We start from the raw sequence: 20,350 nt of genomic DNA, 5'->3' as shown, positions 1-20,350 counted from the left end.
AGAGTTGAGGTGGCGGCTGCGCAGAACGCGGCTCCTGTCTCACGAGTTGAGGTTCTTGAGGTGCTTGCCTCGAGAGTTGAGGTGTCAGCTGCGAGAGCTGAGGTGGCTGCCTCAAGGATGGTAGAGGTTGTCGTACCTCAAGAGGTTGCTGCCTCGAGGATGGTCTTACTGCAAGAAACTCTTGTCTCAAAGGTAGAGGAGGTTGTAAGGCATAAGACTCCTGTCCCCATTGTTGAGGAGGTTGCCGCGTGGTAAGAGGTTCCTGCCTTAAGGAAGGTGGAGGTTGCTGCACAACGCTGGTATCTGGCAACTCCCAACGCGGTAGCTCACGCATGGAGGTAGCTTGAGGAACCTCAACTTCGTACGTCTGGCAGACTGGACTGCGGAGAGGAGGAGGAGCGCTCGCAGGCGGAGGTGTAACCTTCTCTGCCTGAAACTCACTCATTAAGACCGCAAGCTGCGACTGCATGGACTGCAGCAAAGCCATCTTGGGATCAACAGACGATGAGGTCTGTTGAGGCAAAGCCTTAACAGAAGTTGAGGTCTGTTGAGGCATCGCCTTACCTCTCTTAGGAGGTGTGCAGTCACCTGATGACTGCGGCGAGTCAGAGCTAGCCCAATGACTACATCCGGGCTGTTGAACTCGTGAGGTTTGGACTTTACGCTTAAGAGGTCTTGAGACCTGAGTCCAGCGTTTTCTCCCCAAAAAAGCTACTGCAGACGAGGAAATTAAAGGCTCAATCGTCTGAGAGTGGAAGTGACGATCTCCGTAAGATACGCCCGCAACCACCGAGGATACTTCTGTGCGCCGATCAAGGCCTGCCGAACCCTTTTGCCCTTCGACATTGCTTCTCCCCTGGGCTTGGGAGCTTGCAAGAGGTCCCGGACTGGGAGGACGACTGGCACGCACAGAAGTACCCTCACGCACAACACTGACACTGACACTAGCACTCGGCACAGCACTGGCACTACCACTTCCCACTGCACTTTTCACTTTAAGTTCCTTGACGTCCGCCAAGAGGAACTTGTGGCCACTCACTACCGACTCCACTTTATCACCTAAAGCCTGAATGGCACGTAAAACATCAGACATATCAGGCTGAGCACAAAAAGTAGGTTCGGGGGTAGCCACTACAGGGGGAGGAAAAGGTTGAGGATCATGGGGTGAGGAATAAAGCGAAGAGCGAGCCGAACTCCTCCTAACTCTCTCTCTCTAACTTAGTGGTATACTTTAGGAATCGAACAAAATCAAGTTCCGAAAGTCCGGCGCATTCCTCACATCGATCTTCCAACTGACAGGATTTTCCCCTACAGTCAGAACAAACGGTGTGAGGATCAACCGAGGCCTTCGGAATACGCCTAATACAAGTCCTACATCGTCTTTGGGGAGGAGCTTGAGAAAGGTCAGACATCTTGAATCAAAGAACAGTCAAGGGGGATTCCAATTAAAGCAAAAGATCGTTAACCATTAATCAAATCAATATAAAAGCTATCTAAGCTAATAGACAAGTTTCCAGTATAGCGAAAGCTGAAATCTTAGAGCAATACTTCACCAAAAACCGTGAACAAGACTCCAAAATTATAAGCGTATCCATGTATGTCTTGCCGGAAGCACGACAGAGGAAAAATTGAGGTGGTGTCAACAAGAAGTACTGCAGTACCTGGCCACAGGTGGCGCTGGTGAGTACACCCCCTTCTAGTATAGTGATCGCTGGCGTATCCCTTCCGTAGAATTCTGTCGGGCAACGGAGTTGACAGCTACATGATTATCGGGTAAGATTAATATTGAAAAAGCGAGAGCGCTAAGGTCAACAGCTCCCCCGCCGAAACCTGAGAAAACCCTGACAGACTGTGAATCCGGGCTTACCAAAATGGCGGCCAGGATTCACACTACGACAAGGAGAGCCTTGAGAGCAAGGTTTTCCCCTGCATGTCGAGCAGAGCGTGTACAGGTCTACAGAAGGTGACAAAAGCCACCCACTGCAACGCCCGCCACGGCCTGCATAACATCGCATTTTAAAGAATAACTTTCTCCTGCCAATCACTAGTACACAAGCACAAGAGAAGGCAAAGGGCTGCTAGCGTAGAAAACGGAGAGTAGCACAACCATCCACATTGAGCCGAAGTGAGTGAATGAGGAAAGCGGGCTGGCGGTGGGGGGGGGGGAGCTTATACCGCCAGCCAACCAATCAGCACAACTGCCTGGTTTTCTTTCTCTTCTGCTGTTTCAGCTGAGCTGAAGTGAATTCCTATATTAAATGATTACGAGGTTTGTATATTGCGTCAGAACAAACTGATTTTCTGATTTTCGTCAAGTATTTTCATCAAAACAGTTCAAACTAATATTAAATACACCAGGAACACTTCTTACTTTCTCCATTAGGAACATTGTACTATATTATTATTATGATTATTACTAGCTAAGCTACAATCCTAGTTGGAAAAGCAAGATGCTATAAGCCCAAGGGCTCCTACAGGGAAAAATAGCCCAGTGAGGAAACGAAATAAGGAAATAAATAGACAATATAAGTAATGAAAATTAAAATAAGATATTTTAAAAACATTAACAACATTAAAACAGATATTTAATAAATAAAATATAAAAGGACTTATGTAAGCCTGTTCAACATATAAACATTTGCTGCGAGTTTGAACTTTTGAAGTTCTACTGATTCAACTACCCGATTAGGAAGATCATTCCACAACTTGGTCACAGCTGGAATAAAACTTTTAGAATACTGCATAGTATTGAGCCTCATGATGGAGAAGGCCTGACTATTAGAATTAACTACATGCCTATTACAGTATTACGAACATGATGGAACTGTCAGGGAATATCTGAATGTAAAGGATGGTCAGAATTATAAAAATTCTTATGCAACATGCATAATGAACTACAGTAATTGTACGACGGTACCAAAATGAGGAAGTTCAATCTCCTTTTACTAAATGAAAGCAATATGTCTTAACCTAAGGTACCCGCACCTATCCCTTTGTACAACGGTAAAATTATAGTTACAGACAGAACAACGTTATGAACGGAAAAAGTTTTCCTTCAGTAGATAACGTTATTCCACTGAATTTGACTTTCATTTCAACAGCAAATAAACAGAAAACCTGTTACACTATCTAAAAACAGGGATATTTTTTTAGAAATCTAAAGGTTTTTGCTCTCCCATGCGCTCGTTTCGTTCGCAGAAAATAAGAAAGATCAAGCTCCTATGTACTGGCAAGCAATACATTGATTGTTATTTGTAAGATGACGCGTTTCTATAGGAAACACCTGATTTATAGTAGAAAAGCTTTTCCCGTTCGTAACGATAATAAAACCCTAACAATGACCTGCCATAACTGGTGGGGGACCCTTTGTATATCAGCGGCCAGTTCCTCACGCATTGATTAAAAATGGACATCAACTAACTTATACTTTCCCCCCTAACCTAACCTTCAAGCCATTTCCTTACCTACTTACCTATCGGGGGGGGGGGGGGGGGGGGGAGGGGGCTAATGTCCCCCTGCAACCCCTCTTACACTTTCATATTGTAAGATAGCCATAATAATACATACAGGTGGCCGCTATCATACATACACCCCCTGCAGGGCTTAATGCCCCTCCCCCATTACATCTAGTACTTGTACAAGGTATTGGGTGGACACGCCATTCTGCAAACTACCCAGCCTCTTGTAATTTGTTGAGACGGTTTGGGTGTAAAATTACTAATTAAGACTGAAAACCCATATTTTAGAAGTGCCGTATTCTTAGCTTACCCTATTACTAAGTTCCAGCAGTTTTTATTCTATGCAAATTTCCGATAGAGTTAAAAATAAGGGAGGTATGGGCATGGCCGCTATCATACATAGAGGTGGCCGATGTCAGACATACAGGTGGCCGTTATCTTACATAGAGGTTGTGGAACCTTTGCATATCAGCCGCCAGTTCCTCCCTTAAGGATTAAAAATGGACATCAACTAACCTCAACTTTCCCCCCTAACTTAACCTACTTACCTAACGGGGGAAGGACCCCCCTAAACTAAAGTACTCCAAGTTAGCCGTAATCGTATATGCAGGTGTCCGCTATCATACATACACCCAGAGGTGGCCGCAATTATACATACAGGGGGTCGTTGTCATACATACTGGTGGCCGCTATCATACATAAAAGTGGCCGCTATCATACATACAGGTAGCCGCTATCATACATGAGGGTGTCTGCTATCATACATACAGGTGGCTGCTATCATACATGAGGGTGTCTGCTATCATACATACAGGTGGCTGCTATCATACATACAGGTGGCCGCTATCATACATACAGGGGGCCGTTGTCATACATACACTCTCAAAAGAGCATCTATCATATCACATAAGGGTATTCTTACCTTCGAAAGGTGTTAATTAAAACACCTTAGACTGTCAAGCTGATGTCGAATCCAAACCGGTCAGCCTGTATAAAATGAAAGCCAGCTCTGGTATATCTTAATTGTAATGTTATTTGACGGTCTACGTAGTTTTATTTAGGATGAATCTGGAATTATTTGGCAGAATTAAGGTTCAGCTGTTGACTTAAATGACAAAGAAGGAAAATATCCAATGTAGGCCATAAGTCAAGGTCACCGATCACCTACAAACGTCAACACAGTCATAAATGTAAACAAAACCTTCTTCTTCTTGCGTGTAATGCTAAAGAATTAACATCCTATTTCTTCTTCATTTAATAAATTATATTCCTTAACGCTAGTTTTATAATGATTACTTTGCCCAATATATAACTTAATTTGTTTAAGGAATGCTTATTGTATTATTTTTCTGTCTTCTATTCCTTTGATATTGGAGTCAAAAGTAATTTTTAGTATATTTATGCATTAAAAAATGTTTGTAATTCTATTTCAAGGTAAATTAGGATAATATATACATACATGCACACACACACACACACACACACACACACACACACATATATATATATATATATATATACACACTGTTCAGTAATGCATATAACGTCAGCAAAATAACTCGGGAAATGTTGTAGCATGGGTGTATTAATTAGGGCTCTGTCAAAATTCTATTATTCTTACAGATTGATGAACTGTATGTATAAAACGTAATGAGTTAGAAGTAAATTTTCCCGATATTTGAATCTTCAAACTAAAATAATACTACTCCCTCTGTGCCAAAAAATTGCTTCACTGACATTTACTGTATATGCTATCAGAAAGAAAATATTTAAGTAACAGTTGCTTACTTTCTATCATGAAATCCAATACTGATAAGTTAAAAATTCAGGATTAAATGGAAAATTATATTTTGAGAAAACATATTGATTTACATGTTTCTAGAATTTGAGCCATATGAACAGGTGTTGGTACCAAGGAGGCCATGCAGCTGCAGGGTGCAAGTCGAAGTTTAGACATTTTATCATAACCTGTTAGTATCACTATTCGTAAAAAAATTTTAGAAATTTACTGTGTGACATTTGAAAGTTTTGTGATAAAAACAAATCCTCAGTTCATGATTTAGTATCACCCTTATATGATAAAGAGCAAGTCTCTCTCTCTCTCTCTCTCTCTCTCTCTCTCTCTCTCTCTCTCTCTCTCTCTCTCTCTCTCTCAACTGGGCTCCACAAGGCACTAGACCAGTTGAAAGTTTTATGTGGAAAACAAATCCTTTGTTCATGATTTAGTAACGCCCATTATGATAAGGAGCAAATCTCTCTCTCTCTCTCTCTCTCTCTCTCTCTCTCTCTCTCTCTCTCTCTCTCTCTCTCTCTCTCTCTCTCTCAACTGGGCTTCACAAGGCACTAGAACAGTTGGAAGACCCATGCCTACATGGCTGAGGACTATACATTTGGAAATCAAATCGCCTAAAATTATATATAAAAATCAGACTATATATAAGTTTTTTGAGATTAGTGTTACTATATGGATATGAATCATGGTATGACAATGAAACAATCACCAATAGATTTAGTAGATTTGAGAGCAAAGCCACCAGAAGGAAATTGGGAGTTAAAGGGCAGGGGAGGATTAGAAATGAGACTATAAGATATTATTCGAGAGCCATATGTGGATGAGATCATGATGAGGGGTAGATGGAGATGGTTTGGACATGCTCTTCACACATCCCCAAGAGAGATTAGTTCATCAAACGTTTAGCTGGTCCCCACAAGGTACTAGAAGAGTTGGAAGACTATAAAGCGTGAAGTAGGAGATAATGAGTGGAGAAGTATTAATTTAAAAGCTCAAGATAAGAGATGACTGGCGAAATCTAACTGAAACCATTTTTGTCAAAAGGCATAGGAGGAGACGACGACGATGATGATGATGTGTGTTACAAAAATAAGAATTAGTATCAGGTTATTGTAATATATCACTCATTCTTTTTGTGCCAGCCCTGTCTGTAGTAAGAATACCTAAAGGGGTGGACACAATGAAGTCACCATTTAACAGATATTGGACATATCAACAAAGTTATTAAAGTTTTTAATTCAGATGCAACAAAATTGACTGGGTTTGTCATACATTCTACTCCTGATTATGAGGCCATAGCCAGGAATGTGCAAAATTACTGAGGATAATTGAAATATGCATCTCTGGATTACTACTTTAACACTGGTAATTTTCTTGGGTATATTAGTTTTGTGTTTTCAACGAAGACCCAGGCCTACATGGCTGAGGACTATGAAGCATGAAGTACATGTTGAGTGGAGAAGTGTTGATTCAAAAGCTCAAGATAGAGACGACTAGCGAAATCTAATCGAGGGCTTTTGCGTCAATAGGCGTAGGAGGGGGTGATGATGATATCAGTTTTATAGATACTGTATACTGGATAAGTGGTAATCACTAATCAGAGGAGTTGGAGAAATCCACATTTGGTTATATACTAATAACATATTCTATAGCTTGAAAAATTAGGTAAGAACTGTCAGTTACATCACACTGACTAACGGGGTTTTTATTCTTATCATTATTCACTCTAGTTTTGGGGTGTTTGAATGTGCATGTATGTAGTACGATAGAGAGTAAAAGATGTGAGATTAGAAGTATGTTTAGGAATAGAAGGATGGATACCTTGGCTTTGTGTGAGACAAAGATAAAAGGGAAAGGTGAAGTGATGTTTGGTGAAATGTCTGGTAGAGTGTCCGGGATTGAAAGGGGAAGAGCAAGAGAAGGTGTGGCTTTATTGCTGAGTGAATGGATGACAGGTAAAGTGGTGGAATGGAAGGAGATATCATCTAGGTTAATGTGGGTAAGGGTTAGGTTGGGTAGGGAATGTTGGGCTTTTGTCAGTGCATATGGGCCATGTTATGAGAAAAGTGAAGAGCGGAATGAGTTCTGTAATGAATTAAGTCCTGTAGGTGTGTAGAAGGACTGGGTAGAAGGAATTATGTAGTTGTTATGGGTGACTTAAATGCTAGAGTGGGTGCTGGAGAGGTAGAAGGTGTCATTAGGAGGTATGGCTACCAGGTGAAAATGAGAGTGGTGAGAGACTGGTAGATATGTGTGTTGAGCAAGAGATGGTGATAAGTTCTAGCTTTTTAAAAAGAAAGATAAAAACAAGTATACATGGATAAGAGCGGTAAATGGAAGAGTGGTAGAAGGGCATTAGTGGATTATGTGTTGATAACTAAAAGAATGTTTGAAAGATTGAAAGATGTGCACGTGTTTAGGGGTATGGCTAACGGTATGTCTGATCGTTTTTTGGTGGAAGGATAATTAGTTGTAGCAAAAGAGTGGGGAATAGAGTAGGTGGATGTAAAAGGGAGCTAGTGAGGGTTGAAGAGCTAATAACAGTGGGGGGGGGGGTAAAAAGTAAATATCAAGAAAGGTTGAAAATGGCATATGACAAAGTGAAAGTAAGAGAAACTGGTAATTTAGAGGAGTGGAAGTTAGTTAAAGAAAATTTTGTTGGGATTGCAAGTGATGTGTGTGGCAAGAAGTTTGTTGGAGGCAGCATGAGAAAGGGCAGAGGAAGTGAGGAAAGCACTAGATGAAACGAGAGTAGGAAAAGCATCTGGTATGGATGGTGTGAGAGCTGAGATGTTAAAAGGGGGTGTGACTGTACTTGAATGGTTGGTGAGATTGTTTAATGTGTTTTGTGTTGTCAATGGTACCAGTAGATTGGGTTTGTCGTGTATTGTACCACTATATATGGGTAAGGGAGATGTGCATGAGTGTTGAAATTCAAGGGGTATTAGTTTGTTAAGTGTAGTTGGAAAAGTGTATGGTAGAGTACTGATTAATAGGATTAAGGATAAAACAGAGAATACAATCTTAGAGTTACAGGGTGGTTTTAGAAGAGGTAGGGGCTGTATGAATCAGATTTTTACAGTTAGGCAGATATGCAAGAAATATTTAGCAAAAGGTATGGAGGTGTATGTTGCATTTATGGATCTGGAGAAAGCGTATGATAGAGTTGATAGGGAAGCAATGTGGAATGTGATGAGGTTATATGGAGTTGGTGGAAGGTTGTTGCAAGCAGTGAAAAGTTTCTACAAAGGTAGTAAAGCATGTGTTAGGATAGGAAATGAAGTGAGCGATTGGTTTCCGGTGAGAGTGGGACTGAGACAGGGATGTATGATGTCGCTGTGGTTGTTTGACTTGTATGTTGATGGAGTGGTGAGAGAGGTGAATGCTCGAGTGCTTGGACAAGGATTAAAACTGGTAGACGAGAATGACCATGAATGGGAGGTAAATCAGTTGTTGTTTGCGTATAATACTGTACTGGTTGCAGACGCGGAAGAGAAACTTGGCCGATTATAGACAGAATTTGGAAGGGTGTGTGAGAGAAGGAAGTTGAGACTTAATGTAGGTAAGAGTAAGGTTATGAGATGTACGAGAAGGGAAGGTGGTGCGAGGTTGAATGTCATGTTGAATGGAGAGTTACTTGAGGAGGTGGATCAGTTTAAGTATTTGGGGTCCATTGTTGCAGTAAATAGTGGAGTGGAAGCAGATGTACGTCAGCGAGTGAATGAAGGATGCAAAGTGTTCGGGGCAGTTAAGGGAGTAGTAAAAAATAGAGGGTTTCGCATGAATGTAAAGAGAGTTCTGTATGAGAAAGTGATTGTGCCAACTGTGATGTATGGATCGGAGTTGTGGGGAATGAAAGTGATGGAGACACAGAAATAGAATTTGTTTGAGATGAAGTGTCTGAGGAGTATGGCTGGTGTATCTCAAGAAGATAGGGTTAGGAACGAAGTAACGAGGGTGAGAACGGGTGTAAGAAATTAGTTAGCAGTTAGAGTGGATATGAATGTGTTGAGGTGGTTTGGCCATATTGAGAGAATGGAAAATGGCTGTCTGCTAAAGAAGGTGATGAATGCAAGAGCTGATGAGAGAAGTGCAAGAGGAAGGCCAAGGTTTGGGTGGATGGATGGAGTGAAGGAAGCTCTGGGTGATAGGAGGATAGATGTGAGAGAGGCAAGAGAGCGTGCTTGAAATAGGAATGAATGGCGAGTGATTGTGACGCAGTTCTGGTAGGCCCTACTGATTCCTCCGGGGCCTCAGATGATCGCGGAGATAGCAGCAGTAGGGGATTCAGCGTTATGAAGCTTCATCTGTGGTGGATAACGGGGGAGGGTGGTCTGTGGCACCCTAGCAGTACCAGCCAAACTTGGTTGAGTCCCTTGTCAGGCTGAGAGAGGAACATAGAAAGGAGAGGTCCCCTTTTTTGTTTCATTTATTTATGTCGGTTAACCCCCAAAATTGGGGGAAGTGCCTTGGTATATGTATGTATGTACTATTCAAACACTTAAGGATTATGTATGTAATCAACAGATAGGTTTACTTAAGAAACTGGATATTACAGAATAATATACGCACAAACAAAGCCACTCCATCACCTTCTAAAAACATAATGGACAACTCACTTGTCTCAAACTGTCACCTAACCGCGCCAGGACTCCTCACTACCAGGAGGAAGGACCCTGGTGAAAGGTACAACGCATGAACATATGCTACTGGGGTCTAAGCAATGTTAGGCAGGGCAGCTGATCGGGACTACGGTCTATCCCAAAGCTAAGTCCTTCCAAAACGCAGGGCAACTGTACTTACCCCATACAACATATGGGTAAAAAAGTACGTTAAAGGGCAAGGGTCTCAAACCGGAAAAGAAATATCGTAAGAAAATAGGAATTGAGAAGTAAAAAGAAAAAAGATAGAAAAAGTAAAATAAATAATTTACCAACAAACTATGGAACATCTCGTGTCTTCATGCTTAACAAATCGCAATTGCACAGTTAGAACATCTGAGATTCCACAGATCCAACCACATGGTTTAGAATTTGGTCACAGGAGAACCTAGAAAACGTGACCTTGAATGTCACCCAAGAAAAGGCAATACTGTAATGTTAAAATAAAATGTACAATAGCTAGATTAGGGGAGATTTAAATTTAAAGGACAAAAAGAATTTTGAAGAAGATTATGCAGCTAATTAAATGAGAGGGCCAGAAATATATGCCATGATCAAGGATAAGAAATTTGGTACAGTAAAGGTGTGGTTTTGGTTCTAGTTTTATAAGAATAGATACTCACCAGAATGTCACTTGGGCAAGCCCAAACTCACACTGTGGTGCACAACCAAGGTAATAGCCTCCCCAGCAAACAGCTTAAACTCAAGGTCTAAGGCTGGGATCGATCTGCTGCCATGCGAATGCTAGGCGAACACATTACCACTGTACTACGGTTTTCGTCCAATAATTCAACAAGGGAATCAGCAACAAAAGACAAAATAGAAGAACATTCTAAAAAAATTAAATTAAAGCTATTTGTACACGACAGACAGGTCTCTTAAAATCTTGCATGACTCTTTCTTTGCACAATTCCACAGATGTACCAAAGACTTAAAAGTTAATTTCCAATCAAGAATTAAAAGATCAGGGTTGGGAGATTCCACTGTGCTATATCTACTGTACTAAAGATCAAAGTGCTAATTGCTTTATTAGCATTCAACTTCATTATGAAAATTTGCACCATGCACAAATAGGGGTTAATTCTCTTTCAAGAGACTTAATTACAGTATTCATAGTTTAGATTTTAGTGATTGACTTAGATTTCTAAAAGGAGTTTAGTTCCAGTTTCAGCCATCATTCAAGGTGAAGGTGTTTCGTTTCAGTTCCAGAACAGATGCTCCTCAGAACGTCAGCTGGGCAAGCCCAACCTCCCAGTAAACAGATTAAACTCACAGTCCAGGATGGGGATCGATTTGCGGCTATGTAAACGCTAGGCGAACACGTTACTATTGTACTAGCCAGGAGGCTAGGGTTTTTAGTTGTGCAATGGGTATATCTTTCGACAGATATCCAAAAAGTAGATAAATTTTCTAGTCAGATTAAAGTTATAATACAATCAATATAGAAAATACTTTACTCTCATTGAGGGAGTCAAAATAGAACTGGGTTGGTGTGGTCTGATTTTTCCCTTCACATCTATTTTCTGTATCTCATATAGCTTAAAACCTGCACATAGGGTGTCTATATTTTATCCTTGAAAAAAGTCCTTGGAGGAATCTTTATCAATGTATTCGTTTTCAACAGATAAAAAGAAAAACTTAGTGTCCAAGGAGAACTTACTTGATGTACATCTTAAACTCAGTCCCTTATGAATTGTCAATAAGCTGAGATTAGATAAAATATTGAGGACAAGGCTTCACCAGTCTTTCAACTTATTCAACAATATTAACGACATAATTTTACAGGCAAGATGGTATGCTATCCACTTTCATCCTTCATCATAATCAATGAACTAATAAAATCAATAAAAGTGGAGTAGAAAGTACATGATAGCCTAACTAATTTGGTATAGAGCAATTAATAATGGTAAAGTATAAGTCAGAATAAGGTACTGTAATTGCTTTGTAAAGCCTTCACCAAATGACATGGGGTTAAGAATCTGAGAGATTTCCAAGTTACCAAGGCATGCTGAACACATTTAAAAAGTTCTACAAGAGGTTTGTTCATTGTATAAACCAAATAATTTGATAACAGTTCATTAATTAAGATTTATGGATATTGAACCACATATTAAAATCAAATTTTAAACATGTGAAGACTAAATAGTTATTTTTCTTTCGTAAGATACCACAAATACTCACCTTTAAAACTAATGGTTCATAGCTTTAGCTTAAGGTTTGTTTTACTCCTCGACCTAGTTAATAACAATAAATGATTATTCTCTTATCAATAACCAAACTCATATGAATCTTTCTACATTTTCTAAAGATTAAAAGTAAGAGCAACGCAGTATATAAAATGTATGATCTATTATAAAATGAAAGCAGAAGTGAGTAACAAAAATATATTTATTCTTATAAACTTCCAAAGAACTGTAGATCCCCACATTATAGAAAAAACTATGCACAGACTGCTATTACTAGAACTCAATATTAAAGACACAGGTTCCTAATGAAACTTTTATACAGATTTTTAACCCAAACCCATAACCTATTAAAACTTCTCAATTATAACAACGTTTTCAAGTTTCACTTGTTTTCAACAGTATCCCAAGGATATTGGGCATCTACACAAAGCACGGCACATAACGAAAAGACAAATTTACACAATTTTCCCTGCGCATGAAATGCAGCGGCATTCGTGCTTTCTCATACATCACATGTTTTGTGACAACGAACAGGATTTCCAGAAGTCACCCTTGAATTAGTGACTTGAGAATCTAAAATGCACAATTTATCATGAGTTTTACTGTACAGTACAAAACGTCACCCAAATGGAAAGATTAACAGCAATCACAATACTCATGTGAAATTATCTCCCGTTTCCTCAACCTCTTCCTTGATGAAAATCTGGTCAAAATCGCAACCCTCACCGTCTGTCTCCTCTTTAACAGCAACTGGCGGAGGGGTTTTCATACCCGAGTCACCAACGCCGAGCTGTGTCTCGACAAAACTACTGGCCATTCCAGGCATTAAATGCGACCTTTCGTCAAATTTATCCTTCAACGACACACCAACGTTCACGTCTTTCTTTCTCGTAAGGACCTCCTCCGCTTCACTCTCGGTTAGCGATTTCTCTGAAGTGTGGCTACACTTTTTATGGGCTCGGAGACTGCCTTCGTCGTTGTAATTTAAACCGCACTCCTCGCAGGTATATAATTTTGTTCCAGTATGGCTTTTCATATGCTCATCAAGACTGCTCTCACTGTATAGAATCTGTCCACATTCAAAACAAGGATATAAGTGCTGCCCAGAGTGAGATTTCAAGTGAATCTTAAGAGTTGCTCTATCCCTGAAGTCTTTGCCGCAAACAACGCACAAAAAGGGTTGTTCTCCTGTGTGTTTCATCCTATGTCTAGTTAGATGTCCTTTCTGAGTAAAGCTGAGTCCACAGAAACCACAGGAGAATGGACGTTCACCTGTGTGTATTCTTATGTGTTTGTATAGAGTTCCTTGTTGTGTAAACCTTTTATTGCATATACTACAGCTATACGGTCTTTCGCCAGTGTGCTTTCTCATATGTTGCTTCAAGTGGTCTTTAACGGTAAAACTCTTCGCACAGATATTGCATTGGAAAGGCCTTTCACCCATGTGATTCCTCATATGTAAATTAAGATTGTCCTTCTTCATGAAATTCTTGCCACACATGTCACAGGCAAATGCCCTTTCTCTAGTATGCACTCTCACATGATTACTATAACTATCTTTATGAATGAAACTCTTCCCGCATATGTCACAGGTGAATGGATCGTCCATCGTATGTATCTTCGTATGCTTATCAAGACTTACTTTGTGAATGAACTTCATACCACACACATTACAGGCAAACGGTCGTTCTCCAGAGTGTATCCTCGCGTGCTTATCGAGGTTTGCCTTCCTAAGAAAGTTCTTGCCGCATAACTCGCACGTGAAAGGTTTGTCGCCGGAGTGAATCAACTTATGACTTGCTAGGTGTCCTGCTTGAATGAAACTCTTCCCGCAGAGTTCACAAAAGAAGGGCCTCTCTCCCGTGTGTATTCGTTTATGCTGGTTTAGTGCACCCTTTTTATAAAACGTTTTGCCACATATAGAACAAGAGAAAGGTCGTTCACCGGTGTGTATTATCATGTGTTCCTCAACACCTTCTTTATAAACAAAATCCTTACCACAAACACTACAAACAAAAGGTCGCTCACCGGTGTGTATTTTCTTATGTTTATTGAGATTACTTTTTTTAACGAAACTCTTACCACATATATCACACGTTAAAGACTCCTCCAATTCTTTGGCTGAGCGAGAACCGGAGTCAACTTTCTCCGACGAGCTAACCCTTTTTTTACGAACCGGAGACTTAGTTACAGGCGAGTTCTCTCGAATAATCATCCTGAGTTTTTCCGACAGCCTCACCCCTGATTCTTTCAACGGCGATGAGGTAGATGGCTGGTCTTCTTTGCCACTTACCACATGGTTGTCACAGGAATTTGATCCACTTTCGGGTTTCTTGGAATTCTTCTCTGTTTCAACAAACGATGGCGAGGTAGTTAGCGTATCTTTAAAACCTACAACAGGGTTTAACATACTATGAGAAACTAATGATTCAGATGACTTTGTTTTTGTGTCATCCGTTACTACATTATCAGATCTTGTTACAGATTCAACCAGCATCAATGAGGATACAGAGGGTTTTTTCCTCATATCCACGGCGGTGGAAAAATCTACACTACTACTTTCCTCATAGGGAAAAGATTTTAACTCATGTTCTTTAGTCCCTTCTGGCAAGTTTTTCGAAATATTTACATTTTCAAATGAGGGTAACAAAGTTTCACTTGTACCCTTCATACCTACAGTTACTCTTCCCGAGGAACCTGTCCCGTGAGCGGACAAGTGCTCAGGATATTTCTCTCCGATATCTTCCCCCTCCTCTTGTTTTATATAAATATTTTCAACGCTCATCCTCCCTTCTATTTAAATAATAATCTTCTTTTGCTTTAAAATATAGGTATTCTCATAACAAACTCATGATTGCATTTATAATGCCATAAGCCAAATGTAACACTCAAAAATGAATAAGTTATTGCAACATTTTATAAAAACTAGCTCTATAAGACATGCTCTTATTTACATTCAATCGTCATCAAATATCTTTTCTTCATTTCTACGTACATCAAGAAACAAAATTAAATATCTATCAAATTTCATTTAATATCCTGAAAAAATCAAATAAACATACTACACATACTGTACTGAACTATATTAAAACAAAATTATTACACTTACATATACTTGATACAAAATCTTTTCATTAAATAAACTGTAAGAGATTCTCTTTTGTTACAAATCTTTGCATAAAACTATTCCAAATATAAAACAGTACAGTAGTTACAATACATATGGTGAATGTAATTATAATTCATTTAATTACCATTTAATAATCTGGAATCCTCCTCGACTCAATAAGTTTGACCACCGATAAGCATATTTATTGCCGTTCGTCTTCTCATTTACATAATAAATAATAAACACTTTCACGTTTATCTGTATAAATCATTTAATTACCATTTATAAAGCAGGAATCCTCTTCCACGCAATAAGTTTGACCACTGATAAATATATTTGTGTTCGCCTTCTCATTTACATAATAAATAATAAACACTTTCACAACTATCTGTATAACTCATTTAATTACCATTTATAAAGCAGGAATCTTTCTCCACGCAGTAAGTTTGACCACTGATAAATATATTTGTGTTCGTCTTCTCATTTATATAATATATGCAGTTTCACACAATCATTTGTATACGACGACGAGAATGTTACCGCTTGAGAAACTTTGGACTGAAGTAAAGCTGGTTTTGCATAAAAGCCTTTACATATCCTTTAAAATGCCTCTTGAAATCAGTTTCAATCTGAAAGATAAATGATTTTCGTTAACTTATTCTGTAGCAAAGGACAGTATGGAAGTTTATTTATCTACACTTTGAAAATATATTGAATACGTAGCAAGGACGTCAGATGTCAGAACCCACTAATTTTTACATATTTGTCAACCTTTACATTTTAATAGTCTTACACTTTAAAAAAATGTATGGAGCTCATTTACAGTTCTTTTATCCTATGGCACTGTAAATTGCAAACATCACTTTTTTAAAAAGTTTATTTATACATTTTTACTAATAACTAGAAAACATTGAATACATGAAAACTACATTGTATTAAATCTACGAGCTAGAAGCAAGCTAAGTGACTGAATACAAGAGTTGGTTACAATTTAAAGATCTTATAAAGCAAGTCATTAACTTTCATTACTCAATTTCTGAGAACATATTCTGATGAGAGAAAGGTTGTAGTAAAATACTGTATGTGGGTGATGATAAATAAAGAATATAAAACCAAGAAAAATCTATAAAAAAAAACTCCTTATAATATCACAGTACTTGAAACTATAGAGGCACTCAGTAGAGCGTAGAACTCTACTGCGGCAGCTCATTTCTCGACCTTTGGCTTGACCTTGACCTTAACATGTATTAATAGGCATGGATTTTCATACACTCAAATATGAACCAAGTTTGAAGTCTCTGTGACAACGATGTCCAAACTTAGGGCTGATTATGTGAATTGGACATTCTGCTTGACCGTGACCTTGACCTTCAAAACTTTAATAATTTCCAGCTTTTTACATTACAGTTAATCCCTGCAAGTTTCATTACCCTACAATTAACCCTTTTACCCCCGGGGTATTTGGAAATTTCCAACCCTTAACCCCCAGGGGGTTATTTTTTTCCCAGCACATTTTGCAGTATATTTTTTTTAAATTGCTCTAACAGCCTTAATTTTGGTCATAGAGAGGTCAGGTTGATCTCATTCTCTTGGAAAATGCCTGAATTTTCTCAAAAAATTATCAAAAAATATGAAAAACAAATTTGTATAGCATTTTTTTGCAAGGACGTACCGGTACGTCCATGGGGGTAAAGGGATGGCTTTTGTGAAACGTACCAGTACGTCCTTTGGGGGTAAAAGGGTTAAAATTGTGGCCAGGAAGCTGTTCACAAACGCACAAACAAGGGGTAAAATATAACCTCCTTCCAACTTCGTTGGCGGAGGTAATTAGCCCATTATGGTGACGCATATATGTTTCCAAACACTTCACCAAATGTTCTAACAGAAACGATGGTCAGTTGGTCGTACTGCTTATGCGAGGGCAGATCCCAGGATACCTGGCATCAGAAATAGTTATTTTTCGTATCATCTGATCTAAGAGCTGTGTGAAATTAGCACGGATAGATGAGAATCCCATTTTAAGCACTGTCATGAATATAAACTTATCAGAATGCTATATATTTTTCACACAACCCAACCATATAATCACCCAGAATATTAACTAAGCCACAAAGGATGTAACTGCAAAAGATTTCTAAATTGATAAACACTAACTGTAAAATCCAAAAGAAAGTTTTTGAGACTCATCGTATTATCATCATCATTATTACTATTACTAGCCAAGCTACAACCCTAGTTGGAAAAGCACGATGCTCTAAGCCCAAGGGCTCTAATAGGGAAAATAGCCCAGTGAGACAAGGAAATAAGAAAATAAATAAACGATGAGAACAAATTAACAATAAATCATTATAAAAACAGTAACAACGTCAAAACAGATATGTCATATATAAACTATAAAAAGACTTATGTCTGCCTGTTCAACATGAAAACATTTGCTGTAACTTTGAACTTTTGAAGTTCTATTGATTCAACAGCCTGATTAAGAAGATCATTCCACAACTTGGTCACAGCTTGAATAAAACTTCTAGAATACTGTGTAGTATTGAGCCTCATGATAGAGATGGGCTGACTATTAGAATTAACTGCCTGCCTATTAATATGAACTGGATGGAATTGTCCAGGGAGATCTGAATGTAAAGGATGGTAAGTATTATGAAAAATCTTATGCAATATGCATAATGAACTAATTGAACGACGGTGCCAAAGATTAATATCTACATCAGGAATAAGAAATTTAATAGACCGTAAGTTTCTATCCAACAAATTAAGATGAGAATCAGCAGCTGAACACCAGACAGGAGAACAATACTCAAAACAAGGTAGAATGATAGAATTAAAACACTTCTTCAGAATAGATTGATCACTGAAAATCTTGAAAGACTTTCTAAATAAGACAATATTTTGTACAATGGAAGAAGACACAGACCTAATGTGTTTCTCAAAAGTAAATTTGCTGTTGAGAATCAAACCTAAATTTTAAGTCATACAAAGTTAAAAAAACATTATCAATACTGACATCTGGATGTTGAGGAGCCACTGTCCTTGACCTACTTACAATCATACTTTGAGATTTGTTAGGATTCAACTTCATACCCCATAATTTGCACCATGCACTAATTTTAGCTAAATCTCTATTAAGGGATTCAGCAACCCCAGATCTATATTCAGGGGATGGAACTGAAGCAAAGAGAGTAGCATCATCTGCATATGCCACAAGCTTGTTTTCTAGGCCAAACCACGTCATGTGTATATAATATAAAAAGGCCTCTATACGTGACATCCCTATGATATGAGCTAGCAAATGTTGAGAGGTATCATGTCTGCCATTGTAACTGCATCCCTCTAAGAATGCTACTGAAAAGTATTGAAGAACCTGCACTACAGTACATTTCAATATCTTACATTCCGAAGAGCCCTCAATATAAATTTCCGACACAAGTATTATTATTATCACTAGCTGAGCTACAACCCTAGGTGAAAAAGCAGGATGTTATAAGGCCACGAGCTCCAACAGGGAAAATAGCCCAGCGAGGAAAGGAAATAGGTAAATATACAAACTACAGGAGAAATAATGAACACTCAAAAAAAAAAAAAAAATTAATAGCAGTAGCAACATTTCATTATAGAAAGGCTTATGTCAGCCTGTTCAATGTAAAAGATATTCGCTGTAAGTTTGAACTTTTGATACGATATTTCCGGATATTTTTTTAAAATTAAGCTTCAAGTACAAATAAAGTACTGTATTTAAGTGCCTCTCCTGACCCCCTTGGTTCTCCAGAGATACAGGAAACGTGCTCTGACAGGGGATTTTCAAGGTCCCCTTTATCTGTAGGAACCAATCAGGAGCCTTCCCTAGGTTAGGGGTCCAACCCCAGCAATTCAATTGGTGTATGGAAAGAAATTTTCTCTTTTACCAAACATCAAACGCTCGCATTTAGTAGAAATAAGCAATGTGACCTAGGGGTAACTACTGTATCAAAATAATAATATTCATTAAAATTCTGTTTTATTTTCAATTATTATTACATAACCAAATGGCAGAAAAGGATTAGAAATGAAACTAGAAGATAGATTACTCAAGTGCCATTTGTGTATGAGATCATGGTGAGAGGTAGATGGAGAAGGTTTGGACACGCTCTTCACACTCCCCAAGAGAGATTAGTTCACCAAACTTTCAACTGGGCTCCACAAGGCACTTGAAGAGTTGGAAGTCCCAGGCCTACATGGCTGGGGACTATGAAGCGTGAAGTAGGAGATGATGAGTGGAGAAGTATTGATTTAAAAGCTGAAGAGGGAAACGACTGGTGAAATCTAGCTGAGGCCCTTTAGGTTAATAGGCGTGGGAGGAGATGATGAAGATTGCAAAAGCTGAATGAATGCTACATGGCAAAGAGTCGCAATTAGAAAACAGACCTGTATGTAAAACAACATTGAGATGTCAGAAGTAAACTATAAAAGTGAAATACAATAACAAAGAAGGAAAAATAATAAAAATAAACAAAAAACAATAAGACATGAAAAACTATAAAACAAGATTCATGTCAACCTGCTCCGCATTTGTCTTAGTTTGAAGCCTCATGTTGCATGATTCAGATGATTCTTTCACAATTTGATCAAAGAAGAAATAAAACTTTTAGAACACTAAGAAATAGTGAGCCTTATATAAAGGAAGATGCAAAATGATGGGTAAAAAAAAGGATAGTCCATAGGAACTCCACCGATTACACACCAAAGTAAAATCAAAGATTTGTTTAATGTAAGAATATACAGTAACATTTATTCAAAACAGAAACCTTTGCAGAAATTTTTAGGATAATCAAATATCTACTTTTGCAAGGGTTAAGATGAATTGAAAGCCTATGTGATAATCCTTCTTAAATTAAATAAAGTAATGGAAGGTTGTTAAAAGGAGAGGGGGCAAGGAAAAGATGGGCGGAATATTTCGAAAGTTTACTGAATGTTGGGGATAATAGGGAGGCAGATATAATTGCTGTTCCAGGTGTTGAGGTGCCAGTGATGGGAGATGAGAATGAGAGAGAGATTACAATAGATGAAGTGAGGAGAGCACTAGATGAAACGAGAGTAGGAAAAGCATCTGGTATGGATGGTGTGAGAGCTGAGATGTTGAAGGACTGTACTTGAAT

General features: G+C 38.6%; 2 protein-coding genes and 1 long non-coding RNA gene across 3 annotated transcripts in view; all 3 read right to left on the bottom strand.

The window, feature by feature from the left end:
• Positions 1-4,628, bottom strand: part of LOC137657991 (zinc finger protein 585A-like) — a 36,957-nt gene extending 32,329 nt beyond the window's left edge. Inside the window, exon 1 of the mRNA XM_068392714.1 lies at positions 4,381-4,628. The gene's annotated coding sequence lies outside the window, so the exon portion shown is untranslated. The remainder of the gene's footprint in view (positions 1-4,380) is intronic.
• A 7,653-nt stretch (positions 4,629-12,281) lies between these two features.
• On the bottom strand, positions 12,282-15,121 carry LOC137657939 (oocyte zinc finger protein XlCOF6-like). The gene has a single exon (XM_068392654.1). The coding sequence runs from the start codon at positions 14,880-14,882 to the stop codon at positions 12,753-12,755; it is 2,130 nt and encodes a 709-aa protein (XP_068248755.1). The 5' UTR covers positions 14,883-15,121; the 3' UTR covers positions 12,282-12,752.
• Positions 15,122-15,226: 105 nt separating this feature from the next.
• LOC137657945 (uncharacterized) overlaps positions 15,227-20,350 on the bottom strand; it is a 44,790-nt gene continuing 39,666 nt past the window's right edge. The window contains exon 4 of the long non-coding RNA XR_011047242.1: positions 15,227-15,835. This is a non-coding gene — a long non-coding RNA (uncharacterized lncRNA). The remainder of the gene's footprint in view (positions 15,836-20,350) is intronic.

Source organism: Palaemon carinicauda, chromosome 1, assembly GCF_036898095.1.
Source record: "Palaemon carinicauda isolate YSFRI2023 chromosome 1, ASM3689809v2, whole genome shotgun sequence".
Classification (NCBI taxonomy): domain Eukaryota; kingdom Metazoa; phylum Arthropoda; class Malacostraca; order Decapoda; family Palaemonidae; genus Palaemon; species Palaemon carinicauda.
Note: the sequence above shows the minus strand (reverse complement) of the source record. Positions and strands in the feature narration are given on the sequence as shown.